The 26,549-nt window shown below is 34.6% G+C and overlaps 2 protein-coding genes across 2 annotated transcripts; both read right to left on the bottom strand.

Moving 5' to 3' along the window:
* Positions 1–1,951: 1,951 nt before the first annotated feature.
* LOC119541854 (olfactory receptor 6C75-like) lies at positions 1,952–2,891 on the bottom strand. Its single transcript, XM_037846168.1, is given in 2 exon segments — positions 1,952–2,299; positions 2,301–2,891. Coding segments are annotated over 2 exon segments (939 nt in total).
* A 20,592-nt stretch (positions 2,892–23,483) lies between these two features.
* On the bottom strand, positions 23,484–24,425 carry LOC119542285 (olfactory receptor 6C3-like). The gene has a single exon (XM_037846904.1). The coding sequence runs from the start codon at positions 24,420–24,422 to the stop codon at positions 23,484–23,486; it is 939 nt and encodes a 312-aa protein (XP_037702832.1). The 5' UTR covers positions 24,423–24,425.
* Between the last annotated feature and the right edge of the window lie 2,124 nt (positions 24,426–26,549).

The following is a 26,549-nucleotide window of genomic DNA, read 5'->3' as shown; positions in this document are numbered from 1 at the left end:
TATCCGAAGCCTGAAGAATGATTCAAGGGAATTACAATTAATGAAGCTCCAATTCTTAGTAATGTTAAAAAACTTTTATACTTGGTTACCCTTCAACTTTATATTTGTCAGAAATACACGTCAAGATGCTTATTTACTCATGAAAATAAATGACAGTTATGCTACAATTTGCCAAGAAACAATAACATCACAGTAATTGCAATGTGAGTAACAAAAAATTCATGGCACAGATGGTATTTTGTTTCATCATTACATAAATGAAAATTTCATTATTGTTAAAAAATAATTGTTTTTGAAGCATTGCAGTGTAAATAATAAATATTAGTTACATCATCTATTAGAAAGCCTCAATGGAACATGATCTCCAACATGCTTTTCTCACCAAACCTCACATTTGCAATCAAAGTTTCATTGTTTCTCAATAATTTAAAATAATATTTAACCTAACAATTTTAATTTTGGAAAGATATATTGTGATAGTTACATCTTTACATTTACTGACTTTTAGATCTACTTCTTTGTAAGTTCTGTTAAGAAGATCATCATTCTCTTACCCTTTCATTTTCCACTATCTACCTACTTACTTTTCTCTTTCTATCATATATCTGTATCATCCATCCCGTATATATTCATTTAATTAACATTTGCATGTTTTTCTACAATCCTAATTTTCATTTTGCACTGCTCTTTGCTTGTTATAGTCTTACGAAAGAAACTTGTATTGTTACATTTTTTAAAATTGTATGCCCCAATAAAGAACTCATAGTCAACTAAGATAATTATTTAATATCCATTTTGTAGTGGTATTATATTAGATTCTGGTTGAAATAAAATGTAGACCATTCCATGAAATAACAAAGGTAAGAAATTTGTGAGTACTTTAGGACAATCTCTTCTATGAGCAATAAGAAACGGTACTTCTCTCAGGAACTTAGAAAATACATAGAGCTCTTTACATTATCCAAGATTATTAGATCAGTCATTTTGTTGGATATGCAAGGGAAGGGGAACGTTCTGTGAAAGAGATTGTGGAAAAATAAAGACAGTATTATATATTTAGTAATAAAGGAAAATAAAGATATAAATGATTTATCTATCATTTCCAAGATACTCTTTCTAGAGAAAGTATCTCACACCATTCTAATTCTGATTCTTTTCTTCACATAAATAGAAAATACCATTTGTATGCGCTGAAGGAATCTGAATACAAAATATAGTTTTTATCATAACTTTTCAGACCATGGTATCTCTTATCAAATATGATTGGCAGAAATCTGGAAATCATCAACTAAATAATCATTTTTTTTAGGAAATATTGCCAAAGGAAAAATGTAAAGTAAATATCATCTCTTCTATTGCACTGAAACTTTGTTATTTTTGTCTAGGTAAACTAACACAAAATCAATATATACTCATTTCAAATAATAGGGATAACAATTCTGAAAACACATCTTACCTTAAAATTGTATTTAATACTTCCATAAACTTAAATGTGTTTATAAAAAAATTCAAGAAGACATTTTAATAGTATGTTTAATTTTATAACATGATTCTCCTGATGATACCAAAGAAGGAATTTTAGAGACATTAAGATAAATATTTATATTTATTTCACATAAAATATATTTGAATGAGATTTTTAGTTATCTTTTACTTTATAGCATCCACTCTTATTATGGATTGAATTCATAATTTACCTTGCCTTGATATGAGAAACAGTGGAGATTATTGGTTTACCTAAAATTAAGTTATACAGTGAACAATCAAGCATTTTGTATATAACTGAAAATAGGTAAGACCTGGTTTTTAGGCTAATTGGAAAATAGAGATGTTGATATATAAATAGATCTGGCTGAAGGAATGAAATGTTCAGAACAATTTTATGTAGAGAAGAGCAGAGAGATTTTCACTCAGTTTTGCCTTCTAGGATGTATTTTTCATGTAAGCACAATCATTGTTTTGAAGAAAAGACTGCTCTCTGCACCATGTTCTTGAAGGCTTGCTTTACTTGCTGATTCCTTAGTGCATATATGAAGGGATTCAAAAGCGGGGCCACTGAGGTATTGAGCACAGCTACTCCCTTACTTAAAGACACTCTTTCCCTTGCAGAAGGTTTAATGTACATGAAGATGCAGCTGCCGTAAGAGAGGGAGACGACCATCATGTGGGAGGAACATGTGGAAAAGGCCTTTTTCCTTTGACTGGTGGAAGGAATTCTCAGAAAGGTCTGAACGATATATGCATAGGAGAAGATGATCAGTGTCAAGGTGACCATGAGTGTCACCACAGCTAAAAAAAAATGCCATGAGTTCTAGAAAGCTCGTGTTTGTGCAAGAAAGCTGCAGAATTGGAGAAGAGTCACAGATAAAATGATCAATTATATTGGAGGCACAGAAATCCAACTGCAGCAGCAGGACTATTGGTGGGAAGATGATCAGGAATCCTGCCAGCCAAGAGCTAAAGACAAGCAGAGTACAGACCCTGTTGCTCATGATGGTCGTGTAATGCAGTGGTTTGCAGATGGCCACGTAGCGGTCGTAGGACATGGCGGCTAGGAGGTAAAACTCTGTCACCCCCAGGAAAATGAAAAAAAATAGCTGAGCCACACAGCCACTGTAAGAAATGGTTCTGTCCCCTGTCACAATAGTAACAAGGAATCTGGGAATGCAGACAGAAGTGAATGATATTTCTAGCAAAGAGAAGTTACAAAGGAAGAAATACATGGGGGTCCGTAGGTGAGAATCTGAGAAGGTCAGGGTGATAATGATGAGGTTCCCAGTCATGCTTAGCAGGTAGGTAAGAAGAAGAAATATAAAAAGTACAACCTGCCATTTTGGGTCTTCTGTTAATCCCAAAAGAATGAACTCTGTTACTGATATGTTATTTTTCATTTTTTTTTATGGCTTTTTTTCTTGGTTTTTATCTGCAACATAGGTGAAGAAATAAGAAAGCTATTACAATATTAAACAGTTTTAAAAACCTTTTTAAAAACCATTTTTGCCTTTTACTTTTAAACAAAAATGACTTTGTAGTATATAGAAACAAAATGCTCTTTATATAGTCTGTTAATTTTTTACCTAAACTTCCAAATTATTCTGGCATTTCCTTCATAGTATCCTCATTTATTTCAGTATAAACCTATGTCTTCTGAATGTTTCAATATATTCACTGAAAAAAATAGAGATTAAAATCTGTGAGATTAAAACTTTTAAAAGTAAAAATCTGAGAATTCACTTTCTGATTTCCCTTAATACATAACACCCAGAATTTTTGTTTGCACTCTCAACATGAATTTTACTTCTCTATTTTGAATTAGCATTTATTTTCCCTACCCACCATTCAAACTTTTACAATTGTTTGAGACAGCACCGTTGTCCATTAGGTAGAGTTATTTATACTTGATAGTGTGTAAAGAGAGATATTTAATGGCTAGATGGGGTTTCTACCCAAAGTTTAATTTTAATTTCAATTATTTCTAATTTTAATTAATACTCCGTTACAATGGTCTCTTGTAATGGTCTGTAAATGTACTCTTCTTGAATATATTTTTATTTACCACCTACATACATGAGCCTACTGTCTTATAGGTGAAGTAGTACTTTTATTTAAGTCCTAATTTTATTTTTGTAAACTGCAAGTGTTCTATTTCCAGAGTAATGTGGTACTTCTCCATAATAATATTCTTTTCTTGAGGAGTAATGAATGAGAATTGCTCAATATTCAATGGAAGTTTTGGATGAGGCAAAAATTGATGAGTTTTTTCATTTTTTAGCTCCTGATATTTCTGCTGATGCTATAAAGGATATGCATACTTGGTTGTTCATATTTAAAGTTATTTGACATATATGTGCTGTAATTTAAGTTCATTCTTTAAAATAGTTAAAATGTCTGGATAGCTTTCCTGAGTTTGTTATTTCCCATTTGGTCCCTGTATTCTTCAGATGATTCAAAGCTTGAAAATAGGAATAACATTTCCTCAGGATTTGTCAAATTTATTATTAGAACTAACTTGATCAGAAATTTTGCCTATAAAGTTCCTGGGAAGGAGGTATATCCACTTCCCTTCCTATAATTTATTCTCTTTGTGGTAATAAGATATGCAGTTTTTTGTATTTTGCCATTATGTGATCTGTGTCAATTATCAGTACATATAAAATCTACATTGTGCAAAAGTAAACACATCATTTATATCTGCTCATGTTAAAATACATCAAGTTAATTATTTTGAATCTTGTACAAAAATAATTCTGTGGTTTACTCATACTAGTTATAGTACAAATAATTATTAAGAAATATCTAGACAAGAACACAACAAACCATGTAGTCAAAACAATCACAAAGTATTCACCATATAAAGAGCAGAATCGTTGATTTAAATTATTAAAATCTATTCATTTTTTCCATCATTTATTTATTTCATAACAATTGTGTCATGTAATTTAGTTTATAATGTTTGCATAATTTAGATTACATCTATAAACCATAACATACACTATCAAAATCAAAATTATATTCCTAGAAAAATAAATCAAAGGGCATACTTACTTTCATGGTAAATAGGACTGGTTTAATCAAGGTGTCATCGCTGATGGCTCCTTTAATTTGTTTAAATTTTAAAATTTGGGGATTTTTCAAAAGCCTAAGCATCCTGTTTTGATTCTGTCATCTTAAATTTGTAACCAAATATCCAAAATATTCAAAATAAGGAACAAGTTCAAGAGCCTCTCTACAATGGTCATAAGTAGGGCATATATCAACCCATTTCCATATATCCAACCAAATTTCTCCAAGGAGGGTTGATTCTTTGATATCCTACCAATTTACACTTAAGGAAATATCTTCATTATTGCAACAAAATAAAGAATAGTTGAAATGGAAACTGATCTAATGCCTTTTGAAATTTGAGGGGCAAGATAATGTGATTTTCTGTGCAGAAGTAATTTTATTCAGGCTAGCCTTATTTTTAATTGCTTCATTTACAATGGACTCAGGGGACTGGTTGAATGAATAAACAAAAGGCACTAGAGATTAGTGTTCTCAAAACACCAAGGACTGAACAATGGTCCAAATTAGCACAAATTTAGATTAGTTGATAGTGGCCTGAAATCACAGCAGAATAAGATGTAGAAAAATTTACTTCTTTAGAATATCATATAACTTTACAAGAAGAAGAAACATAAAATTGGAGCAGTAGAAGTTGGCATTCACTAAAATGCAACAGATTATGCTAAGAACAAATGCTTTTTTTCCAACCTTAGGGAAAATTTTAAGAATTCATTTTGATGTTCTATGTGGGCCAATGTCTAGATGACACTAGATCATTAAAGATGTCAGGATTGTTTTTAAAGTTTTACATCTTTCCACTCACTGACAACAGAAAACCTGGTTGTAATTAGAATCACTACCATGATATTATATTTTGAAGTTTGTTATGTGTTAGTCTTAATCTTAGGTTCTGGGAATATAGTGATGATAAAGACAGCTGTTTGCATACTTTTTACATTTTATGGAAGAGTGATAAAGGGCTACATTATTTGTGAAATTTTAGAGTCTCTTCTCCATGTCTAGGGGAAACAATTTTCCTAGACACGTCATCCTCTTACAGCTGTGATCTGAAAGATAGATAATTTATACTTTATACTCTTTATCCTGAGACATATTTAGTCACTCTCTAATTGAGGAGTTCCATAAGACACATGCATACTTTTAATTAAGTGGAGATTGTGATTATTTAGTATCCTTAAGATGCTAGATAGTATTAAGATTATTTCTTAAGATATTAAGATTATGTCTAAGATTTCTTTGGGAGACATAAATTTATTCCCTTAAGCAATACAGAGTGCATAATGAAGAAACTGTTGAAGCATAGTAATTTTTAATGTCAAAGTAAATCATATTTATCAATTATCGAAGTTAAGAACTTGAGTAATATGTCTTAAACATGCTCATCTTTAATTAAAAATATTGTCATAATAGTATTTACGTGATATTATCTGTAGACCAATATTATTTAAATTTGTACATTTAGGGGAATATGTTTTTAAATAAATGGAAGTGGAGAGTAATTTTAGTTTATATACTTTTAAAATAAAAATATATTGAGATGTAGGATGAATAAAACTTTAGTCAATGACTCAATATAGCACTCTATTGCCCTGAATTTTTTCCTGCATTTTTGCTTTCCAAAAAGAGAAAACACTTGGGCTTTTTGTGGGTAAACAGAGTCCCATTTCAAGAAACAAAATAGTCTTGTGGAACTTACAACAGACTAAATCAATCCATGATGTACTCAAAAGAAGTAATTCTAGTAATACTTTTGTGACACTGAAAACAGAATGCACAGACTCTGAAGACTGAAGTACAAAAGAAGTTTATTAAGCTGAAGTAGCATTATTGTAGGGCAGTACCAAAGGAAGTTTCTGGGCAAAAGACTGGGTTCAGAGAAGCAGCTTATATGGCCGTTTGGGACAGAGGGAAGATGGCGGGGGCAGGGCAAGAGTAGTGAGGGAAGCATGAGCTACTTGAGTTGGGAGGGGTCATGAGTTGTCTGGAGTGGAGTGCCCTTGGGTCACAGTCCTTTAATCAGCAAATTGCATGAGTAAAAGGTTTGTGGAAGGCTGTGGCTATCTGGTGAAGATCAGCAGACTTGCTGGCAGTCAGCTTAACTTGTTTATCACAGTTTTTCTTTCCTAACAAAGTAGGGGTCTCTATTAGCACTGAAGGGATCTTTGGCATGTCAGCCTGGCTCAATTGCCCTCTGTTTCTGCTTTGTAGTTTCCTGAGTAAAATGGGAATTCAAACAAATCAAGATGGTTAGAAAAGCTGTTTACTATTCCAATTTCATACTTTTAAACAATAATATATGTCCCAAATGAGCATAACATTTTCTGTGCATTGAAAATTCATAATCAGAACGGTTTATATATATATATCATTATTTTAAATAATGGATTATAGGAACATAGATGTTTACAAAATAGAAGTAGTTAAATATTTTAAATTAAGGTTAATTAAATTGATTTCATCATAAGTGGTTAAATATTGTAATACATATTTTAAAAATGCACCCATCAAAGATTAAAGATTATCTTAATTCTGTTATGCCATATATGTTTATTAATGATAAGACCCAAATATTAGTATTTCAGCTGAAGTTTTCTTATAAATTCTCACATGGGACCATATTCCTCCTCCACCAATAATTGGAGTGATACAATTTATTAGGTGGTTATTTGATATGCACAATAAAGGAAATAAAATGTTCATACATTTAGTATTGGTTTTCATTTTAAATATTGAGAAATAAAAATAAAAACTAATAAAATGGGTATATTTAAAACTATAAAAAAGAAACAATATAAATGGAAGATATGATGAGGAAATTTATCTATAACATATTAATAAAACTCCTTTCTGCTTCCTGTGTCTCATATCTAAACATGTATCTTCTGTAGTAATCTGGAGTATAATAAACAATGTAATTTTCTTTAGCACACGTTAAGAGCTTCTCCCTTGCTGGGGAATTCCCAGACAAGTCAGAGACCATCCCCCAGCCCTGGCCTACCCCCTCATTATGTTTCCATTCCACAGCCAGGACAAAGGTTTGGTCTAAAAGAATGGCCTGACCATGCCTTGAACCCCAAACCAGGAACAAGCCTCAGGTACTTCTAAGGGCTGGAACTCTCCACAAATGTTGCTTCATAGGAGCTTTTGTCAGTGACATGGCCCCCACCCGGGAGTGCCTATCCTTCAGGCAGCACAGATGTCTCTCATTTCCAACACAAAGCAAGGTGTGCAGAACTGCCAGCCACCTACTCTAAACAGCAGAGCCCTCCCCCAGGATTGGCCCTGAGGGGATCTCTTCCCCTGCACTTTAGGATCTTTTGTTTCTAAATAACAAAGCCATCATTTGCTGAGTCTCTGTTGTGCTGAGCCTGTGTTCCTATAACACACCATATAGCTACTCACACCACATCCCCAAAACAGATACAATGTCTTATAAACTATTTCTCCTCAATATTGATCTAATTCTCACACATCTGTGTTTTGAATGATGTAAATTAAATAATCTTAATTCCGTGGATGGAAATAGAAATTTTTCAAACCCTGAAGCAGGAGTTTTTAATCTATTTATATGCTATGGGGGAGATAAAAGTGACTTAGGAATCCGCGATTCTTAATGATATGCTCAGAATTTACAGAAGTTTCTTATTCAATAAAAAATTGGAAAAGGGAAGTTCAGAAGCTATGATTATAGATATATGGAGTGGAAAATTGAATTCTATTCCCCAGAAAACAAACATGTCCCTATTCTTAATCCAATTCCCATGGGTGAGAACCCATTGTAAATAGGGCCTTTGAAGGTGTTATTTTTAGTTAATATGTGGCCAACTGAATCAGGATGGTTCATTATCTGATTACTGGAGGCTATAGAAAGAAAGCGACAGGAGGAGCCTGAAGCAGGAAACCCCAGTCAACAGAACCAGAAGAGAAAGGAGAGGACATCGCTGCATGACCGTCAGGCAAGAATACAAGCCAAGGGACCCCAAGTATCACCGGCATTCAGCACAAGAATGTTACAGAATTAGGGAGAAAGCATCACGTTGCCTAGCCTCAAAATTGTGAGCCAACAAATTCCCGTTGTTTTAGCAAACCGATTGCATAGTATATGTCATATCATCTGGGAAACTAAGACATGTAAAAATTAAAAGAAGAGTATAAATTATTGAGAATTTTAAAGATTTATTCTATGATTTGACTTCTTTATGGTATTACACATTGAGGAGTAATTATATTTTAAAAAGGCAGAATAGTTTAATGGATGAAAAATATGATTTGAAGTGCTGGCTCTAATTGATTTTAAAACTTTTTTTTCTTCCAGTGACTAGCAGATTTATTAAACCTCCAAGTTGGTAAGTTTAGTTAGCATTAACTCTGTTTGCTAAGAGTATAAGATTTGGCAGACTTTCCTTGCTGCAACTGTCTCGATGATGGCAGTTCTGGGCAACCGAGAATTAAACATCTTCCACACAATTGATCCTCAGAAAAGGGAAGCTTTCGGTGCCTGCCTGGCTTCTGGTAAGGAATGAGGCTGATGCTGCCGCCCCAGTCACGGGAGTCGGCTGGATGTGCGGGCGTTTCGGCCAGCTTGGGGGGAAGTCACGGAAAGAATGGATCCACGCGTTTACTCTGAGGTGGAAAACCCTGCTGTGCCTTTTTTTTTTTTTTTCAATTTGAAAGTAATCACTGTTTATTAAAACTGACCAGATTACAATGTGAATTATGCATCAGACTCCCAAAGGGTTCCGAAACTAATAGAAAGCATTTCTGTAACCAGCCTGCCACCCATTGAATCAGAAATGGAAACCACATTCCACAGCCTACAGCTTCCATCAGCTAGTCCAGAAAATGCTCAGGATTCCAGTTAGTGTCGGGTATCTCAATTGTGTCATTTAACAATTAACTAAAACATAAATCTGGGAACAGAGCCATGAATCTGCCTTTGAGATGCTGGCTGATCTCAAGGCCATCAGTTATCAGGGGGAGTGGAGTAGGACCTGGAGAATAAATACTTCCAACCACCACCACCACCACCACCACCACCCTGATTAAACATATGGCTGGGAAACGATCGCCTCCACTTCTTCCCCAGCACAACCCTGCTCTGACCACCTGTCCTTAGGAGAGGCAGCCCCTGTGCTCCAGAAGCTTGCTTGTTGATCCCCAGTGTCTTTATCCAAACAGGTGTTCTACCTTTAAAAGTGGCACTCTATAGGAAGGAGTCCAAAGATAAGGCCCCTTCTAGAATCCAGAATAACAAGAGGGTGGCAGTTGGGAGAGCTGAGTTAGGATTCATCACTGGAGAGCAATGCAGCATCATTAAAATAAAAAACTGTGCCTTTTAAAAAGAAAAAAATGCAAATGTACAGCAAATCCCTAAACCTGAACCATTTCCTAGTGCCTTGCTTGACAAACATTAAAGGGCAGGGTTGGGAGGAGGGGAAGATTTTTGGTGGTGTGTGCAGTTCCTATTGGATGAGTGTGTTTCTTAATGTCTAATTTGAAACAGGAGGTATTGGTCCCAGAGCAGGTTAAAAAAAAAAAAAAAAGAAAAAAGAAAAAAGAAGACCACACACCAAGAAACATTATTAAATCACAGCTACTGAAGGACCCCACATGTGCTCTTTGCTGGTCACAAGGTCCTCCACCCCTTGGAGCACAAGATCATCATCTGAATGCAGACCACACCCAACTACAGCCCCCAAGAGGCCTTAATCAATGCTATCGCTGACCTTATCAGTGAGCTTTCCCTGCTGGAGGAGTGATTCTGAGAGGCTCTCAAGGACAAGCAAGAAGGAATTGATAGGGGGCTGGCAAAAGCCTGCCCTGAGCTCAATTCCTACCCTACAGCAGACTCATCTCTCCTGGTCCCCAGTGGATTTGGAGGATTCTCTCAGCTATGGCTGTCCTTGTAAAAATGTCCTGAAGGTCCCTTATGCCTGACACTGATATGCTCTGTACCTAGATTTTGACTTCCTAATAAAGTGGCAGCTGGAAAAGAAAAAAAAAAAAGAAAGCAAAACACAGTGGTATACTCATGAAATATTCTTACAAGCCTTTGCTCCAAAGTGGAAGTTATTATTCAGGGGTGCACTTGATGAAATCATACTTAATTTATTTAGGATGGAGGATTATTGAACAATGTTTTCCAAAATTGTTTTAAAACTGGTGAGCTTGTCAGAAATCTGGTAACTATCATGTCTGTACAAGAAAATCCTCTTTCATAAATAATCCAATGGACACATCTTTGAATAAGAGGTAGCAGTAGAATGTGCTGTATTACAAGGTCATTCATGGCTACTGGGATGGTTTCTTGACTTTAGGAAGATGGGATTATGTATCAGGTTTTTAAAACTTTTATTTTGAAATAATTTTAGACAAGACTCACACAAAAAAAATCCCACATTGTATTTAGATGTTATGTTCCTTACATTTCTCCAATCTGTGGTAGTTCCTATCTTTCCTTGTCTTTCGTGACCTTGACATATTTGAAGAGTACTGGTTGGGTTTTACGTAGAATGCAGCACAATTTTGTTTATCTAATGTTTGCTCATGATTAGATTGAGGTTTTGCATTTTGAGTGGCATGTACTTTATGGTGCATTATATAAAGGAATATATGTTGATATGTCTTAAACCTGGTGATGATAACTTTGATAACTTGGTTATGTGGTGTCTGGCAGGTTATACTGATGTAAGATTTTCAGTTTTAAATTATTTTACATTTTGGGAGAGATACTTGAAATACCTTCTTCCTTAAACTTTCACACACTAACTTTAACATTCTTCAGTGGAAACTTTCTGCAACAATGATATTCTGATGATATTCTGGAAATATTTATTTTCTTCATTTGATCTACATTTATTAATTGTCATTCTTATGTGAAAGTTTTCCATTTTCCACATTTTATTTTATTTATTCAGTAATTTATTTGTATGTCTTCCATTAAAATTTTTTTTTTTAATATAAAGTTTTAGGTATGAGTTGAGCTTTTTGTTTGTTTGTTTGTTTTTGTTTTGGGATATTGATGTCAAATTGTCCCAGCACCATTTGTGGTAAAGACCATTCTTTTCTCCATTAAATTAACTTCGCCCCTGTGTGAAAAGTCAGTTATAGATATTGAAGTGAGTATTTTTCTGGGCTTTCCTCTCTGCTTATCTATGTATCTATCATTTTGCTAATAGCACTCTGCTTTGGTCACTGTATATTTAGTGCAAATCTTCAAAGTGGCTTCAAAGTTGTTATTGTGATTCCTCTCACTTTGTTCTACTTGTCCAGGCTTTTCACTATTATATTAGTTTAAACTTTCTGTATAATTTTCTAATCAACTTGATGATATCTAGAGAATTGTTTGATTGGATTTTGATTGAGATTGCATATAATCTGTAGATCACGTAGGGGAAATTGGCCTCTTGTAGCCCAGGAAGTGAGCAATAGAGCAATGGGAGAGAGGAGCTTCCATACTCATTTCCTCCCCCTGGACTGTCCTAGGGGTACTCAGGTAATACTCATGGCCTTTATTAAAGCAATGCCACAAGAATCATCAATCAGGTGCACTTGTTATCTAAAGGGTGCTCCTTTGTAATGCCCTTATCCTTGTATTTACTCTTTTTCTTTCACTGTCTCAGTTCTTTATTCACTCCCTATATTAGTAAATATTAGCAACCATGTTTGTCTTGAAGGGATCTGGGATGAAAAATGCCTCTATATATCAAAAAAGGTTTCATAGATAAGGTAAAAGATGGCATTTTAAGACAAGGAAAACCTTTGAAGCATGAACTTACCAACTTATATTTGGCAGGAATCTCTCAATCAGTACATCATTTGTTAATCAGTCATAAAATATTTATTGAGCATCTAGTATACTTATTAAATATATTTACCATATACTTTTCTCTGAGTAGTAAACATAATAAATGTAGGGAATAAATGTGTAAACAAGGAATATTTTCCTTACCTTTATGGATCTATTATACGGCAGGCTAATGATAAATGTTTGCATATTTAGACTTCTGATTAAAGACAGAATTTTCATTCCATATCTGAAATTTCCTCTCACTCCTGCTACAAACATAATACAATGATAGATGTAGTATAAAAATAGAGAACAAGAAGGATATTTCCTGGCTAAAATATAACAACATAAACAAAACTAACCAACTAACCAACATAAACATCCATACTGATGCATGTATAAGGACTTCATTCCTTTTAATGGCTAAATAATATGCCATTGTATGTACATGCCATACTTTGTTTATCCATTCATTGGTTGATGGACACTTTGGTTGCTTCCATTTTTGACAATTGTGAACAATGCCATTATGAACATTGGTGTGCAAATATCTGTTTGACTCACTGCTTTCAGTTCTTTTGGGTATATATTTAGAAGTGTGATTACTGGGTCATATGGTACTTCTATACTTCGCTTTCTGAGAAATAGCTGTACTGTCTTCAACAGATGCTGCACCATTTTACATTGCCAAGAGCAATAAATGAGTGTTCCTATTTCTCTACAACCTCTCCAGCCCTTGATATTTTCTATTTTTTTTTTTAATAGCAGACTTCTAATGGGTGTGAAATGGTATCTCATTTTGGTTTTGATTGACATTTCCCTGATGGCTAATGATATTGAGCATCTTTTCATGTGCTTTCTGGCCATTTGTATATCTTCTTTGGAGAAATGTCTGGTCAAGTCTTTTGCCCATTTTTCAATTGAGTTGTTTGTCTTTTTTTTGTTAAGTTGAAGGACTTTTTTGTATATACTGGATATTAATCCTTTACTGGATATGCGGTTTCCAAATATTTTCTCCCATTGTGTAGGTTTTCCTTTCATGATAATTTCCTATGAGGAATGAAAGTGTTTAATTTTGATGAGGTCTCATTTATATATTTCTTTCATTTTTTGCTTGTGCTTTGGGTATAATGTCTAAGAAACTATTGACTAACACAAGGTCCTGAAGATGCTTCCCTATGTTTTCTTCTGCGAGGTTTTATAGATTCAGGTTTTATATCTAGGTCTGTGATACATATTGAGTTGATTTTCTTTATGATGTGATGTAGGGGTCCTATTTGTATTGTTGTTTTTGTCGTCTGTTTTGTTTTGTTTAGGTTTTGCAAATGGAGATCCAGTTTTCCCAGTGCCATCTGTTGAATAGATTATTCTTTCTTAATTGAGTGGTCTTCTCACCTTGTCAAAAACCATTGGCCATTAATGTAAGGGTTGATTTCTGAGCTCTCAATTCCATTCCATTGGTCTGTATGTCTGTCCTTATGCCAGTACCAGGCTGTATTGATTAATGTGGCTTTGTAACAAGTTTAAAATTGGGAAGTGTGAGTCCTCTAACTTCACTCTTCATTTTCAGGACTCTTTAGCTATTAGGGGCCCCTTACCTTTCCATCTAATTCTGATGTTTGTCTTTTCTATTTCTGCAAAGAAAGTTTGTTGGAATTTTTATTGGGATGGCATTGAATACATAAATTGGTTTGGGTAGTATTGACATTGTAACAATATTTAGTATTCCAATCTAAGAACAGGGCAAATCCTTCCATTTATTTAGATCTTTAATTTCTTTAGCAATATTTTGTAGTTTCCCACATACAAGTCCTTTACATCCTTGGTTAGATTTATTCTTAAATATCTGATTCTTTTAGTTGCTATAATAAATGGCGGTTGTTCCAGACCATCTGCCTCTCTCTCTCTTTTTTTTTCACACTCCTTTTGTTGTTTCATGCTGCATTTTCCTGGAGGGCAAATTCTGGGAGAAGCATTAGCCCAGGTAAGACTTTCCCAAGTCTTTTCCAGCCAAAACAGGGCCAAGGTCCCATGGAAGTGGGTGCACACTCCAAAGTGCCCTGTTGAGGGGTCAGGAAGGATGCCAAAATCTTTCACCAATAGCTACCTAAAGTTGATTTTTCCTGGCCTTCCCAGGAAATGCAGCCCTTCAGCTAACTGGCCCCTGCAGCCCTGAGGAAGCACTTTATCTTTACATTTTCACTGCCTCTACCCCTGTTCATGATGGGTCGAAACAGTAGTTGCCTTCAGAGCTGGAATCCAGCAATCAAAATTTGCTAATCAAAAGCCAGAATCAGTGATCAGCAATGCCCACCCCAGTTCTTGGGGGAGAGGATTTTTATGGCCCTTTGTGTCTCCAGTAGCTAGCCAAGGATGACACCCTAAGGTCTCCTGCTATGACAGTGGGGAATAGGCACTGGTGGGTGCTGTGGGGAAAGCATTTTTTTGTTGTTGTTATTTAAATTCCCTAATATATTTGGAAGCAACCAGCCACTCACAATTCAGATTTGTTCAACCTTGCTTGCACTAGCCATTTAATTCTAGGTGAGCTTCACCTTGCTAATGTGTAATATAGACCATCAGTGTTCCACTGTTTAATGGAATACATGCTGACTTCAGTCCAAACCAGGTTAATTATTCATTCCCAGATTCTTACTACTCTAAGAGGTTGTTACCTGGGTATACTATTTATATTAAGTGCAGTTGGATAGAACAGAATCCACTCTAGCTAGTTAACAGAAAGTTAATATACAATAGTGAATGGCTTAAAGAACTAATAAGATAATTGAAGACAGATTTTAGGATGAGCTTCATGGAATGATTCTCAAAATCATACCACAAAATTAATTATCTATCAGAGAAGCTTCTCAGGAAGCCGTTAGTATTGCTACAGATATTAGGGTCATCTGTCTCTCCTGTGACTTACACCATCGAAATAGATGCTTAGGCATTCTTCTCTCCCCAGTCAACCAAGTTTAAAGTTCACATCTTTTTTTTTTATTTTTTTTTTTTTTACTGAGATTGTTCACACACCATACAATTATCAAAAGATCTGAAGTGTACAATCAATTGCCCATGTTACCATCATACAGCTGTGCATCCATCAAAATAATTATTATTTTTTTTAATTTTTAGAACATTTTCATTACTCCAGAAAAGAAATAAAGACACATAAAAAAAAGGAAACTCAAATCCTCCCATACCCCTAACCACCCCCCCTGCATTATTGATTCATAGCACTGCTATAGTACATTTGTTACTGTTGATGAAAGAATGTTAAAATACTACTAACTGTAGTATATAGTTTGCAATAGGTATATTTTTTCTTATATGCCCCTCTATTACTAACTTCTACATTTGTCCTAGATCATGAAAGAGATTTCTAATATTTGTACAGTAAATCATGGACATTGTCCACCACAATATTCACTGTTGTGTAAATTCCCATCTTTTAACCTCCAACTTTCCTTCTGTTGACATACATGACTCTGAGCTTACCCTTTCCACCACCTTCACACACATTTCAGCATTGTTAGCTATTCTTACAACATGCTACCATCACCTCTGTCCATTTCCAAACATTTAAGTTCACCCAAGTTGAAAATTCTGCTCATAATAAGCAACTGCTCCCCATTCCTTGGCCTCATTCTATATCCTGATAGCTTATATTTCATGTCTATGAGTTTACATATTATAATTAGTTCATATCAATGAGAACCTGCAATATTTGTCCTTATGTGTCTGTCTTATTTCACTCAATATAGTGCCCTCAAGTTTTCTTCCTCAACCCATTTTTTTAAGATGTTTTGTTCACACATCATGCATTCCGTCCTAAGTAAACAACTGGTTATTCCCTGTATAGTCACGTAGTTATGTAATCAGCACCATCACCACTATCTATATAAGGACATCTCCATTTCTTCCACAAAGGAGGGGGAAGAGCCAAAAAAGGTAGAGAGACAAGAGAAAAAGAAAAAAAGAAAGAGAGAAATGAAACAAAACAAAACATGACAGCTAGGAAGCAACAAAAGGAAAGGTAGCATTAAACTAAAGTGGAATAAAGAGTCAGACAACATCACCAATGCCAAGAGCCCCATACACTTCCCTTATGTCCCCCACTGCCCCACGTATACATTTAGCTTTGGTATATTGCCTATGTTATATTAAAGGAAGCATAATACACTGTCTCTGTTAACTATAATCTCTAGTTTGCTTTGATTGTATTTTTCCCACAATCCCACCCCATTTTTAACACCTTGCAATGTTGACATTTGTTTGTTCTCCCTCATGTAAAACATATTTGTACCTTTTATCATAATTATTGAGCCCCTAAGTTTCACTGAATTATACAGTCCCATTCTTTATCTTTCCTCTTTTCTTCTGGTGTCCCACATGCTCCTAACCTTTCCCTTTCAACCATACCCACAGTCATCTTTGTTCAGTGTACTTACAGTGCTGTGCTGTGGTCTCCCAAAATTGTGTTCCAAACCTCTCACTCCTGTCTTTTCCTTTCTGTCTGTAGTGCTCCCTTTAGTGTTTTCTGTAGAGCAGGTATCTTGTTCAATCTGTCATTGTCTGTTCATTGGTGAATATTTTAAGCTCTCCCTCCTGTTTGAAGGACAGTTTTGCCAGATATAGGATTCTTGGTTGGTGGTTTTTCTCTTTCAGTATCTTACATATATCATCCCACTTCTCTTCTTGCCTCCATGGTTTCTATTGAGAAATCCACACATAGTCTTATCAAGCTTCCTTTGTATGTGATGGATTGCTTTTCTCTTGCTGCTTTCAGGATTCTCTTTTTATCTTTGACATTTGATAATCTGATTATTAAGTGTCTTTGTGTAGGCCTATTCAGATCTATTTCTGTTTGGGGTATGCTGTCCTTCTTGGAGCTATAATTTTATGTCTTTCATAACAGATGGGAAATTTTCATTGATTATTTCCTCTATTATCGCTTCTGTCCCCTTTCCCTTCTCTTCTCCTTCTGGGACACCCATGACACATACATTCCTGCATTTCATTTTGCCCTTAAGTTCCTGGAGATGTTGCTCATATTTTTCCATTCTTTTCTCTATCTGTTCTTTTGTGTGTAGGCTTTCAGATGCCTTGTTCTCCAGTTCCTGAGTGCTTTGTTCTGCTTCTTGAGATCTTCTGTTGGACGTCTCCATTGTCTCTTATGTTGTGCCTTTCATTCCCATAGATTCTGTCATTTGTTTTTTTGAACTTTCAATTCATACCTTATGTATGCCCAGTGTTTTCATTATACACGTCATCTCTTTGGCCATATCTTCCCTAAACTTTTTGAATTTGATTTAGTATTTGTCATTTAAATTCCTGTATCTCAGTTGAAGTGTAAGTTTGTTCCTTTGACTGGGTCATAACTTCATTTTTCTTAGTGTAGGTTGTAGTTTTCTCTTGTCTAGGCATCTGGTTTCCTTGGTTACCCCAATCAGATTTTCCCAGACCAGAATAGGCTCAGGTCTAGAAGGAGACAATAGTATCATGGTTCCCTGATGGTGTCTTACATTGATATACCCTGTGAGTCCTCAAATCACTGTGCTTTTCTGCCCAGCAGGTGGCACCTGTCAGCCTGTCACTACAGACTGATATAAGGAGGTGTGGCACATCGCTGTTTTCCTCCAGGCTTTGGGGTCTGGTTCTGAATGGAAGGAGGGTAGTAGAGCTTGGCACAACCTCTTTCCTCTTAGGGAAAATACACCCCCTAGGGAGAGGTCATTAGCATTTGAATAGTCTCTGACTCTGTTATCTCCACCCTCGTCTGAATCTGAGTGCTAGGAATTGAAAATGGCTGAGGCTTTCTCCACTGATCCAAAAAAGGGACAGAAAACTCCTCTTCAGGGTCAGGCTGCAGACCCCTCCCTTTCACCCATTGGCCAGAGACAGCACCTGGTCCTCTGGGCTCTTCCTCCCTCCCAGAGAAGTCCTCCGGCTCTCCAAGTTCAGTCATCACCAAAAGCCTCTGTCTGCTTATTTGGGATTTGTAGCTTGTAGTGAGCAGTCCACACTTGTTAATTAAAACCCAGTTGGAGTTCAGCTGAGCTATATTTGCTTGCTGGGAGAGTGCTGCTCTCTAGTGCCAGAAGGCTTTGCAATTTGGGCTGTGAGGGGAGAGGACTTCTGGCTTGGATCCACAGTTTTTGCTTACAGATTTTATGCTGTGATCTCAGGCATTCCCAATTCTGGTTGGTGTAGGATGAGTGGACAGTCATGTTTGTCCTCCCACAGTTATTCCAGATTATTTACTAGTTGTTCCTGGTTGTTTATTAGTTGTTCCAGGGGGATTACTGGTTTCTACTCCTCTCTATGCTGCCATCTTCTTCCCTCATTCACACATCTTTTTTTGAACATATCCCATTGAAAGAATCAAAATCCCTATCTTCAGGGTCAACTGAAAATGTAGTTTTCAAATCTCAGGGTACAGATAGGATTATTTGAAGTAATTTGGAAGATGATAAATGAGTAATAAACACAATAAATATCATAAAAGAACTTAGAAATCTAAGTTAGTTTAATTAATAAACTGTTAAAATTATTGTAATTCCCTATTTGTGGATGAGGAAACTGGGAGGCTTTGAAATTAAAAGGATACAACATATTGAACCATACGAGACAGTTGTCCTATTGACACTAATGTGCTGAGAATGTTGAGTTATTTTTATTTGAGTAAATTTAGTACATGGATGGTTGTATGTTATTAAATTACAGCTGGCATTGCTTAAGATAATAGCAATATGCATAGTTTATTAAACACTTGAAAGATGCCAGGTATATTTGTAACCATTTTAAAGCCTTGCCTTAATAAATATTCACAACTACCCTGTAAAGAAATTACTATTACTCTTCTTAATTTTCAAATGAGAAAACTGATCCTTTGAGAGTTTTGCTGATTTCTCCAAGGTCACTCAGAAGGGCTGTACTTCTGAAGATGGTGCAGAATTTCTGAGACAGCAGAAGAGATGCAATCAGAATTGAAGAAACGCACCTCATGCAAGCCGTTGGTATCTGGGGAGTGAGTCCAGGAGAACTTCTTAAGTTACCATTACTTGTTGAGCATCATTGTGATATATCATTAATGTCTAGACAGAAACACCTCCAGCTAAGGAAATGCTGAAAGTGTGATAACATGGGAATCTGATCACTGGGGTCCATCTGATTTCTGAATATAGAAAGGCTAGGGTTTGGCACTACATATGTCTACCATGGAAATCCTGGAAGGTAGACCTGAAGAGGTAAAAGAGGTCTGGCTCTGGAATAAGGAGTTTACAAAGTGGCTAGTAATATTGAAGGGTTAAAGTATGTCTATCCATGGTTCACAAAAACAAGCAGCCCTTAGAAAACTCAGATATAGAAACATTTTTAAACAAGATGTAAGAGCAGAGCAACAACAATTTCAAGGCAAGGAATATTAATAATTTTCACAGGAAATAGGTGTTTGAGGCTTCTATATCTTTGTTGATTAATTTAACAAATACTTTACTGAATGACTGCTAAAATAAGTGTTTGGTAGACAATACAATAAAATGGTCTCTTTGCTAAAAAAAAAAAAAAAAAAAAAAATGCCTATAGTCCGTTAGGAAATTAGGAAATATAGGCAAGAAAAATGGAGTTGCAATACATTGTAAACATTGCTACCATAATGATAAGCATACAGTGTCATTCCAAGATGCTTATGTGATCCATTTTCACCAGAAAATATATCAATAAAGATACAATTGTATAGATAGACCAAAAAAAGGCTACTTGGGCTGGAGAACTATAGTACAGTAGACCTAACATCAGAAGGAGATGTAGGGCATGAGGAAAAGGAAAGGGCTTTGGTTATTTCAGAATACAAAAGTACACAGTGACAAAAATCAGACTAATGAAGAATGACTAAGTGATACATGTGATAAGGTAACAAATTATGGACCATATATTCCATGAATATGGATGAGTTCCATAGTGTAGATAATACAGGGCTCAGTCCCAAGATTATAGTCTTGACCATAAGAGACTAAGAAAAAGAAAAGACACAGAAGGTGTACTAGTTTTCAAGCAGGTATATATTACACTTGAGAATGGCAATAAAGGAATTGTGAGATTCTGAGTTGTTTTGGCTAAGTGATTTTTCTTTATGTCCAAGAGATTTAAGATTAATTGCAAATGAGTACATGCACGCTGAATATTTTCTCAGATATGTTATTACAGAGCAAAATTACTACAAGTCAAGCATTTTGGATATGATCATTCAGTACTTTTTGACAGCAAAAAATGTCTCAATAATACTTAATTCTGAAATTGTTACATTCAAGTACATATATTTGTTTTGCGGCTCCACCCTGGGATGTGATAAAATACTTTATTTACTGGACATAGACCTGAAGTGATTCATGTTGTGATTTATTGGCCATATGTAAGTTATTTATTTTCTATGTATCTTTATACTACATTCTTTAAAAGGAGAGCAAAAAATATCCACTTAAAGGTCTGTGAAAGTTTCATAGGGATATGTCAAACAGTTAACACAGTTTATAAAATGTAGAAAGTAATAATTGGTTCATAGCATTATTTAATTTGTATAATAATTTGAATCAATAAAATCAGCTCTTTCATAGAAAGCATAAAAAGGAAATAATAGTTATTGGCTTCTTTCTATGTATTTACCCTTGATTCAACATAACACTTCATCCCTCATTTTTACAAATTTTGTAATCTTGATTCTCTTTGTCCAGAATACCCATTTAATTGTTTTTATTATTTTCATTGGGAATAGTACCTATTTCTAAAATCACTTAACCAAAACAACTCAGAATCTCACAATTCCTCTATTGCCAATCTCCAGGATTACCTGAAATGTAGTGCACAACCCCATAGTTTATACTGATATAATACTTGGAGTATCTTTTATATAAAAATAACTCTCTATGAAAATGCCTACCTTTTTGTTTATTGCCTTAACTCCTATAGGGTGGGAGTGGTATATTCTATTATCCAAATAGGTAGCACATACCTGCTTCCTTGCTGACATTTTCAAAACATTTTTAGAAATAGGTATTAATGAATTTTCATAAGCATGAAAAAATTAGGAAGAATTATATCTGGAAGTTTCTTATTCTGCTTAAAATAGGAAGCTGCTATTACCCATATATGGATATTGAGCTAAAAACATTGATATATAATCATTATTTTATTATTCACAAGAAAATAACAATATTCAATATATACTAATTGTTACTGTTTTCTTCTGTTTTATTTTTGTTTTGTTTTGTTTTGTTTTGCTTTTTAATGCATGGATTTATTTTGTGAAATGTACCCCAATCTTTCCTGGATTGAAATGAAGAGCACTTGAAATAATCTGGCATCTCCTAGAAATCTAGAATGTGGTCTTTGATATAACTTCTTTCAAATAGAACTGGGAAGATAATAGCTATGGGGTAGTACAGATTAAACTGAGTGAAGATAGATTCATGGTCCACTATATAGTCTGGGACCAAGAGAGGACCCTAGTGGAGAGAGTATTGTCTGCTTGGAGACTGCCATAACCTTGTTACCAGTTCCCCTTTTTTACTCAATTAATAATATGTTTTTCAATAACACCCAAGACAATAACAAGGGAAGGTAATAAAACTGAAAACTATGGTGACAACCAAAGCAGACAAAGTTTATCATATGTTTGTGAATATAGGGTTAAAAGGAACACACATTAGCAATTATTGTGAACTTGCCTGTAATACTGTTAAGAGAAAAGGCAGGGAAACTGACATTCTACGTTAGCCAATAATCTGTCCTATGGGCTCCTTAAATTCAAATTGGTACATTTATCAAATTAAATTTTGATTATGTGTCTTTTCTCTTTCCTCTATAATTTGAGATAATTTAGGGAAAAATTACCCTTTTTTATCATGGTATTGCCAACACTAGTCATAAGATAATGAAGTATATCCTAAATGAATTGAACACGCATTTAAAAGCCCTTTAGCAATTGCAATATTAACTTGAACTTCTATTCATAAATTAATAAAAATAAATGTCAGAGTATTGTAATTCTATTAGTCTGAAATTTTAGGTTAAAGAGAAATAAATTTAAATTCCATTTCTGAAAACTACAGTCTCTATGATGTTGAAGAACTCTCAAGTTTTATTTCACTCTGTTTCTTCACCTATAAATTAGGAATAAAAATATCCACTTTCTAAAGGATATCGTATGAATATTGCATATGAGTTGCCTAATTCAAAGTAGATCATGCAGAATACTATCGGCAGATGTTTTTTGCTTCCTGACCTCCATAAATCTCAAAGATATTTCTCGACCCCAGATCAAAACTCAGTCTCAGAAAATTGAACTCTCACCAGGTCATGAAGTTTCAAGCATTTTATTTCATTTATTTTACATGGTCTTTTCTCTTTTAATCTACTTTAAAATTTAATTTAATCAACCTACTGAAAAATGCCAGTGTCCAAAGAGATTGATAATTTTAGTTATCTTGGAAAGTTCATAACTTTCCAAGTTCTCACATAGAAAACAACTACAGGTGTGGAACACAGTTATTGCTGAAAAAAGATTACTTCATTTTTTCCTCCCCCTCTTCCTTTACTCCTCTTTCTCATTATTATTGTTATTCTTATAAATATTTTAAGAATTTTAATACATATGACTTTCTAATCTTTAAAAACAATTATGTAGATATTCACATTTTATTCCACCCCTTTATTACTGTCATTTTTTTGATTTCTCAGAAATGACAGGTGGAATGAAAATTTCCTAATAACATTCATTTCTTTTAACTGGTAAGGATGAAAAGTTCAGAAGTCCATATCTATCCTGACACTCTTTCTGTCATACTAAATGCCCCATGTTTCTTACAAAGCAATCCACTTCTACTCAGTCATTAGCCCTGATTTGTTTACTTCATTCAAATACAGTTGAATAAGCCATTTGAATTTGCATAAAATTCAGAAGTAATATTCAGCTTAATAAAATTCATTGAGTGCAATATGGGGGAAATTTTAACATGGAAATGGAAAAAGGAGGAAAAAAAGAATTGCAGTGAAGCAAACAGAGTTTTGAGGGCATATGCATAATAAAGGCATTAACAAGAACTTTATTTATTTAATACTAAAAATCCTTTCATTTTGCAGAGAAAAACATAACCTTTTGGAATGTGTCCTTAAAGGCTTGTTTCACTTGCTGGTTCCTCAGAGTGTGTATAAATGGATTCATCATAGGAGCAACAGAAGTATTGAGAACAGCTACTCCTTTGATCAGTGATGCCCTTTCTGTGGCTGAAGGGTTGATATACATGAAGATGCAGCTTCCATAAGAGATGGAGACGACAATCATGTGAGAGTAACAAGTGGAAAAGGCCTTTTTCCTCTGACCGGCAGAAGGGAGTTTAAGGATTGTCCTGATGATGAACATGTAGGAGAGAATTATTAACGCCAAAGTGAAAAGTAGAATCACTATTGCAGAGTAAAAACCAATCACTTCTAGGAGACAAGTGTCTGAACAAGATAATTGCAAGAGGGGGAAATAGTCACAAGCAAAGTGATCGATGACATTGGAGCCACAGTAATCCAACTGGAGGAACAGAATAACTGGTGGGAAAATATTTAGAAATCCTGCCAGCCAAGCACAAAATACAAGCAGCGTGCAGACTCTCTTGCTCATGATGGTTGTGTAATGCAGGGGTTTGCAGATGGCTACATAGCGATCATAGGACATGGCAGTTAGAAGGTAGAATTCAGTTACACCCATGAAGATGAAGAAAAACAACTGAGCTGTGCAATTATTGTATGAAATAGTTTTGTCTCTGGTGACAATTGTCCTGAGGAATCTAGGGATACAGACAGTTGTAAATGATATTTCTAATACAGAGAATTTCCTGAGGAAGAAATACATAGGGATCTGTAGATGGGAATCCACCAAGGTGAGAGCAATGATGGTTAAATTTCCAGTGATGCTTAATATATACATGATCATTAAAAAGAGAAAAATCACAACCTGAAGCTCAGGGTCATCTGATAGCCCTAGAAGAATGAATTCCCTGGGTGCTGTGTGGTTTTTCATTGCTGATATACACATACATATATTTTTTTTCCTATAGACCTATTGATCATAAACATGTTAAAACAAGAATATGAAATTTTAGTTTTAATATCCAGGATGATCAATCTGAGAAATCAAACACATGCTCTTTTTCAGCAATCCACTCTAATTTCCCCTTTACCTGTCATTAACATAAAAAAAAAATTATGAAGATAAATACTGATATCTCTTCTTTGAAATATCCTATCACAGGCAATGGATTAAAAATTCTGTTACTAACATTTAAACAAAAGTTACTTCTTTGAATACTAATTTAAATTAAGCATCTAATTATTCTTAAAATGTTGAGTTTCTTTTACAAAACATGAAAATGTGCCGATTGAGATTTTTTTTTCCTTTCCTTAATATTGTAAAAGAGCCTGAATTCTAGAAAAATCTAAATATAGTGTCTGAAAGGCCTACAGATATTATTTAGTCCTAATCCCAAATTTTATATTGGGAAAACTCAGATGAGGTAGTTTAGGAAACTTGCATGAGGTTAAACAGGTTGTCACCTAGTAATCGTATCACTTTAGAATACATACTTCTCTGTGAGAATGTTGCTTTGGCATTCTCTCCTAAATTGCTTAAGAGTTAGGTTGATATTATCACACACATGCACAAACACATGGAGAGAGTATATTTTTCTCCTTTTTGGATAAAAGACCAAAAGGACAAGAAAGAGAAATTTCTTATACTAAAGCAAATCATTGTCTAGAAAAAGTTTAATTCATACAATGGACCAGTAAATTTTTAAAAACAGTGTTATAATAAATGAACAAGTAGATGGTCAAAATAACATTTAGTGTGGCCTAACTGATATGAAGTAATTAGAATAAGCAAACTCCTAGAGTCAGAATCTATAATATAGGTTATCAGGGAACTGGGTAGGGGTAGGGAATGAAGAGTTAATGCTTTAATTCTACAGAGTTTCTATTTGGGTTGATCATAAAGTTTCAGTAAAGAATGGTGGTGATGGTCACAAGCATTGTGAACATAATTAGTAACATTGAATTACATATGTGAATGTGGTTGAAATGGAAATTTAAGTTGTATATATTTTACTAGAATATTTTTCAAAAGTTCACAGTGAACCTTAAATGGTTCACTACAGTTAATAGCAGAATTATAAAAATATTCTTTCATGAATTGTTAGAAATACCACAATAATGCAAGGTGTTGATAATAGGGCCACATACAGGAACTCTGTATTTTATGCATGATTTTTGTGTAAACCTACAAATTCTCTAATAAAAAAAAATTACAATTTACTGTGAAACAAATAATCTTTCATATAGGGTTGCCTTTTTTATAATCCTATTTCCATCACAGTGTAACACTTAAATTTAGAAAAATACAAATGAACAATTCAAGACTTACTGCTGTGCTCCTGCTTTGGATTCCTGCTTTTTCTCTCTCACCTAAGCTCCATGTACTTACACAGTACCTGGGTGGTAATCTTGGCGATAACAATTATTCATTTATCAATATCAAAAGGGCTGTAAGTCCACAACATATGTGCAAATAATATTTTATCAAATTCAAATAGAATGCAGCAACATAAGCATATTGAAGAATAACACATTTACTTACTTCCTTGTTCTTCTTGATGCTTTAATCTGAGTTTCTACCCTGTTTGCCTATATATTCATATAATTCCAGAGCTGGTAAGATGAGTTAATAATTTATTTAGTCCCCATTGTATTCTCAAAACAAGTATGGTGACTTAACTTTGTATTAGCTTTCAGGGGTTATAGTTTGCCTTGTTTCTAGACTAGTCATATTTGACCCATACTACTCTGCATTCCTGATATTATAAAATTGTTGGAATATTTTAATATGGTATAGCTCATTCCTGCTTTTTCTCTCTCACCTTAGATCTGTGTACTATTGCAGTACCTGGGTTGTCTAGCAAGGCACTCTTCCTTTTGCCCTTTTTCATATAATACACAAAAACCAATTAAATCATTTTCACTGCATTCATTCAGGCATTTTAAATAAATATTGTAATCCTCTGATTATACATGACTGAAATAAAAGTAATATTTTACTTTTGTTTCAGACAGAGGCTGCAAATGTTGCTTTGAAAAATATAACTTAAGGAATGTT

Source organism: Choloepus didactylus, chromosome 8 (assembly GCF_015220235.1).
Source record: "Choloepus didactylus isolate mChoDid1 chromosome 8, mChoDid1.pri, whole genome shotgun sequence".
NCBI classification, from domain to species: Eukaryota; Metazoa; Chordata; class Mammalia; order Pilosa; family Megalonychidae; genus Choloepus; species Choloepus didactylus.
This window is presented reverse-complemented; position numbering and strand designations above follow the sequence as displayed.

Bases quoted from the DNA above. Each gene is read 5' to 3' on its own strand.
- LOC119542285 (XM_037846904.1), bottom strand. From the start codon at position 24,422: ATGAAAAACCACACAGCACCCAGGGAATTCATTCTTCTAGGGCTATCA.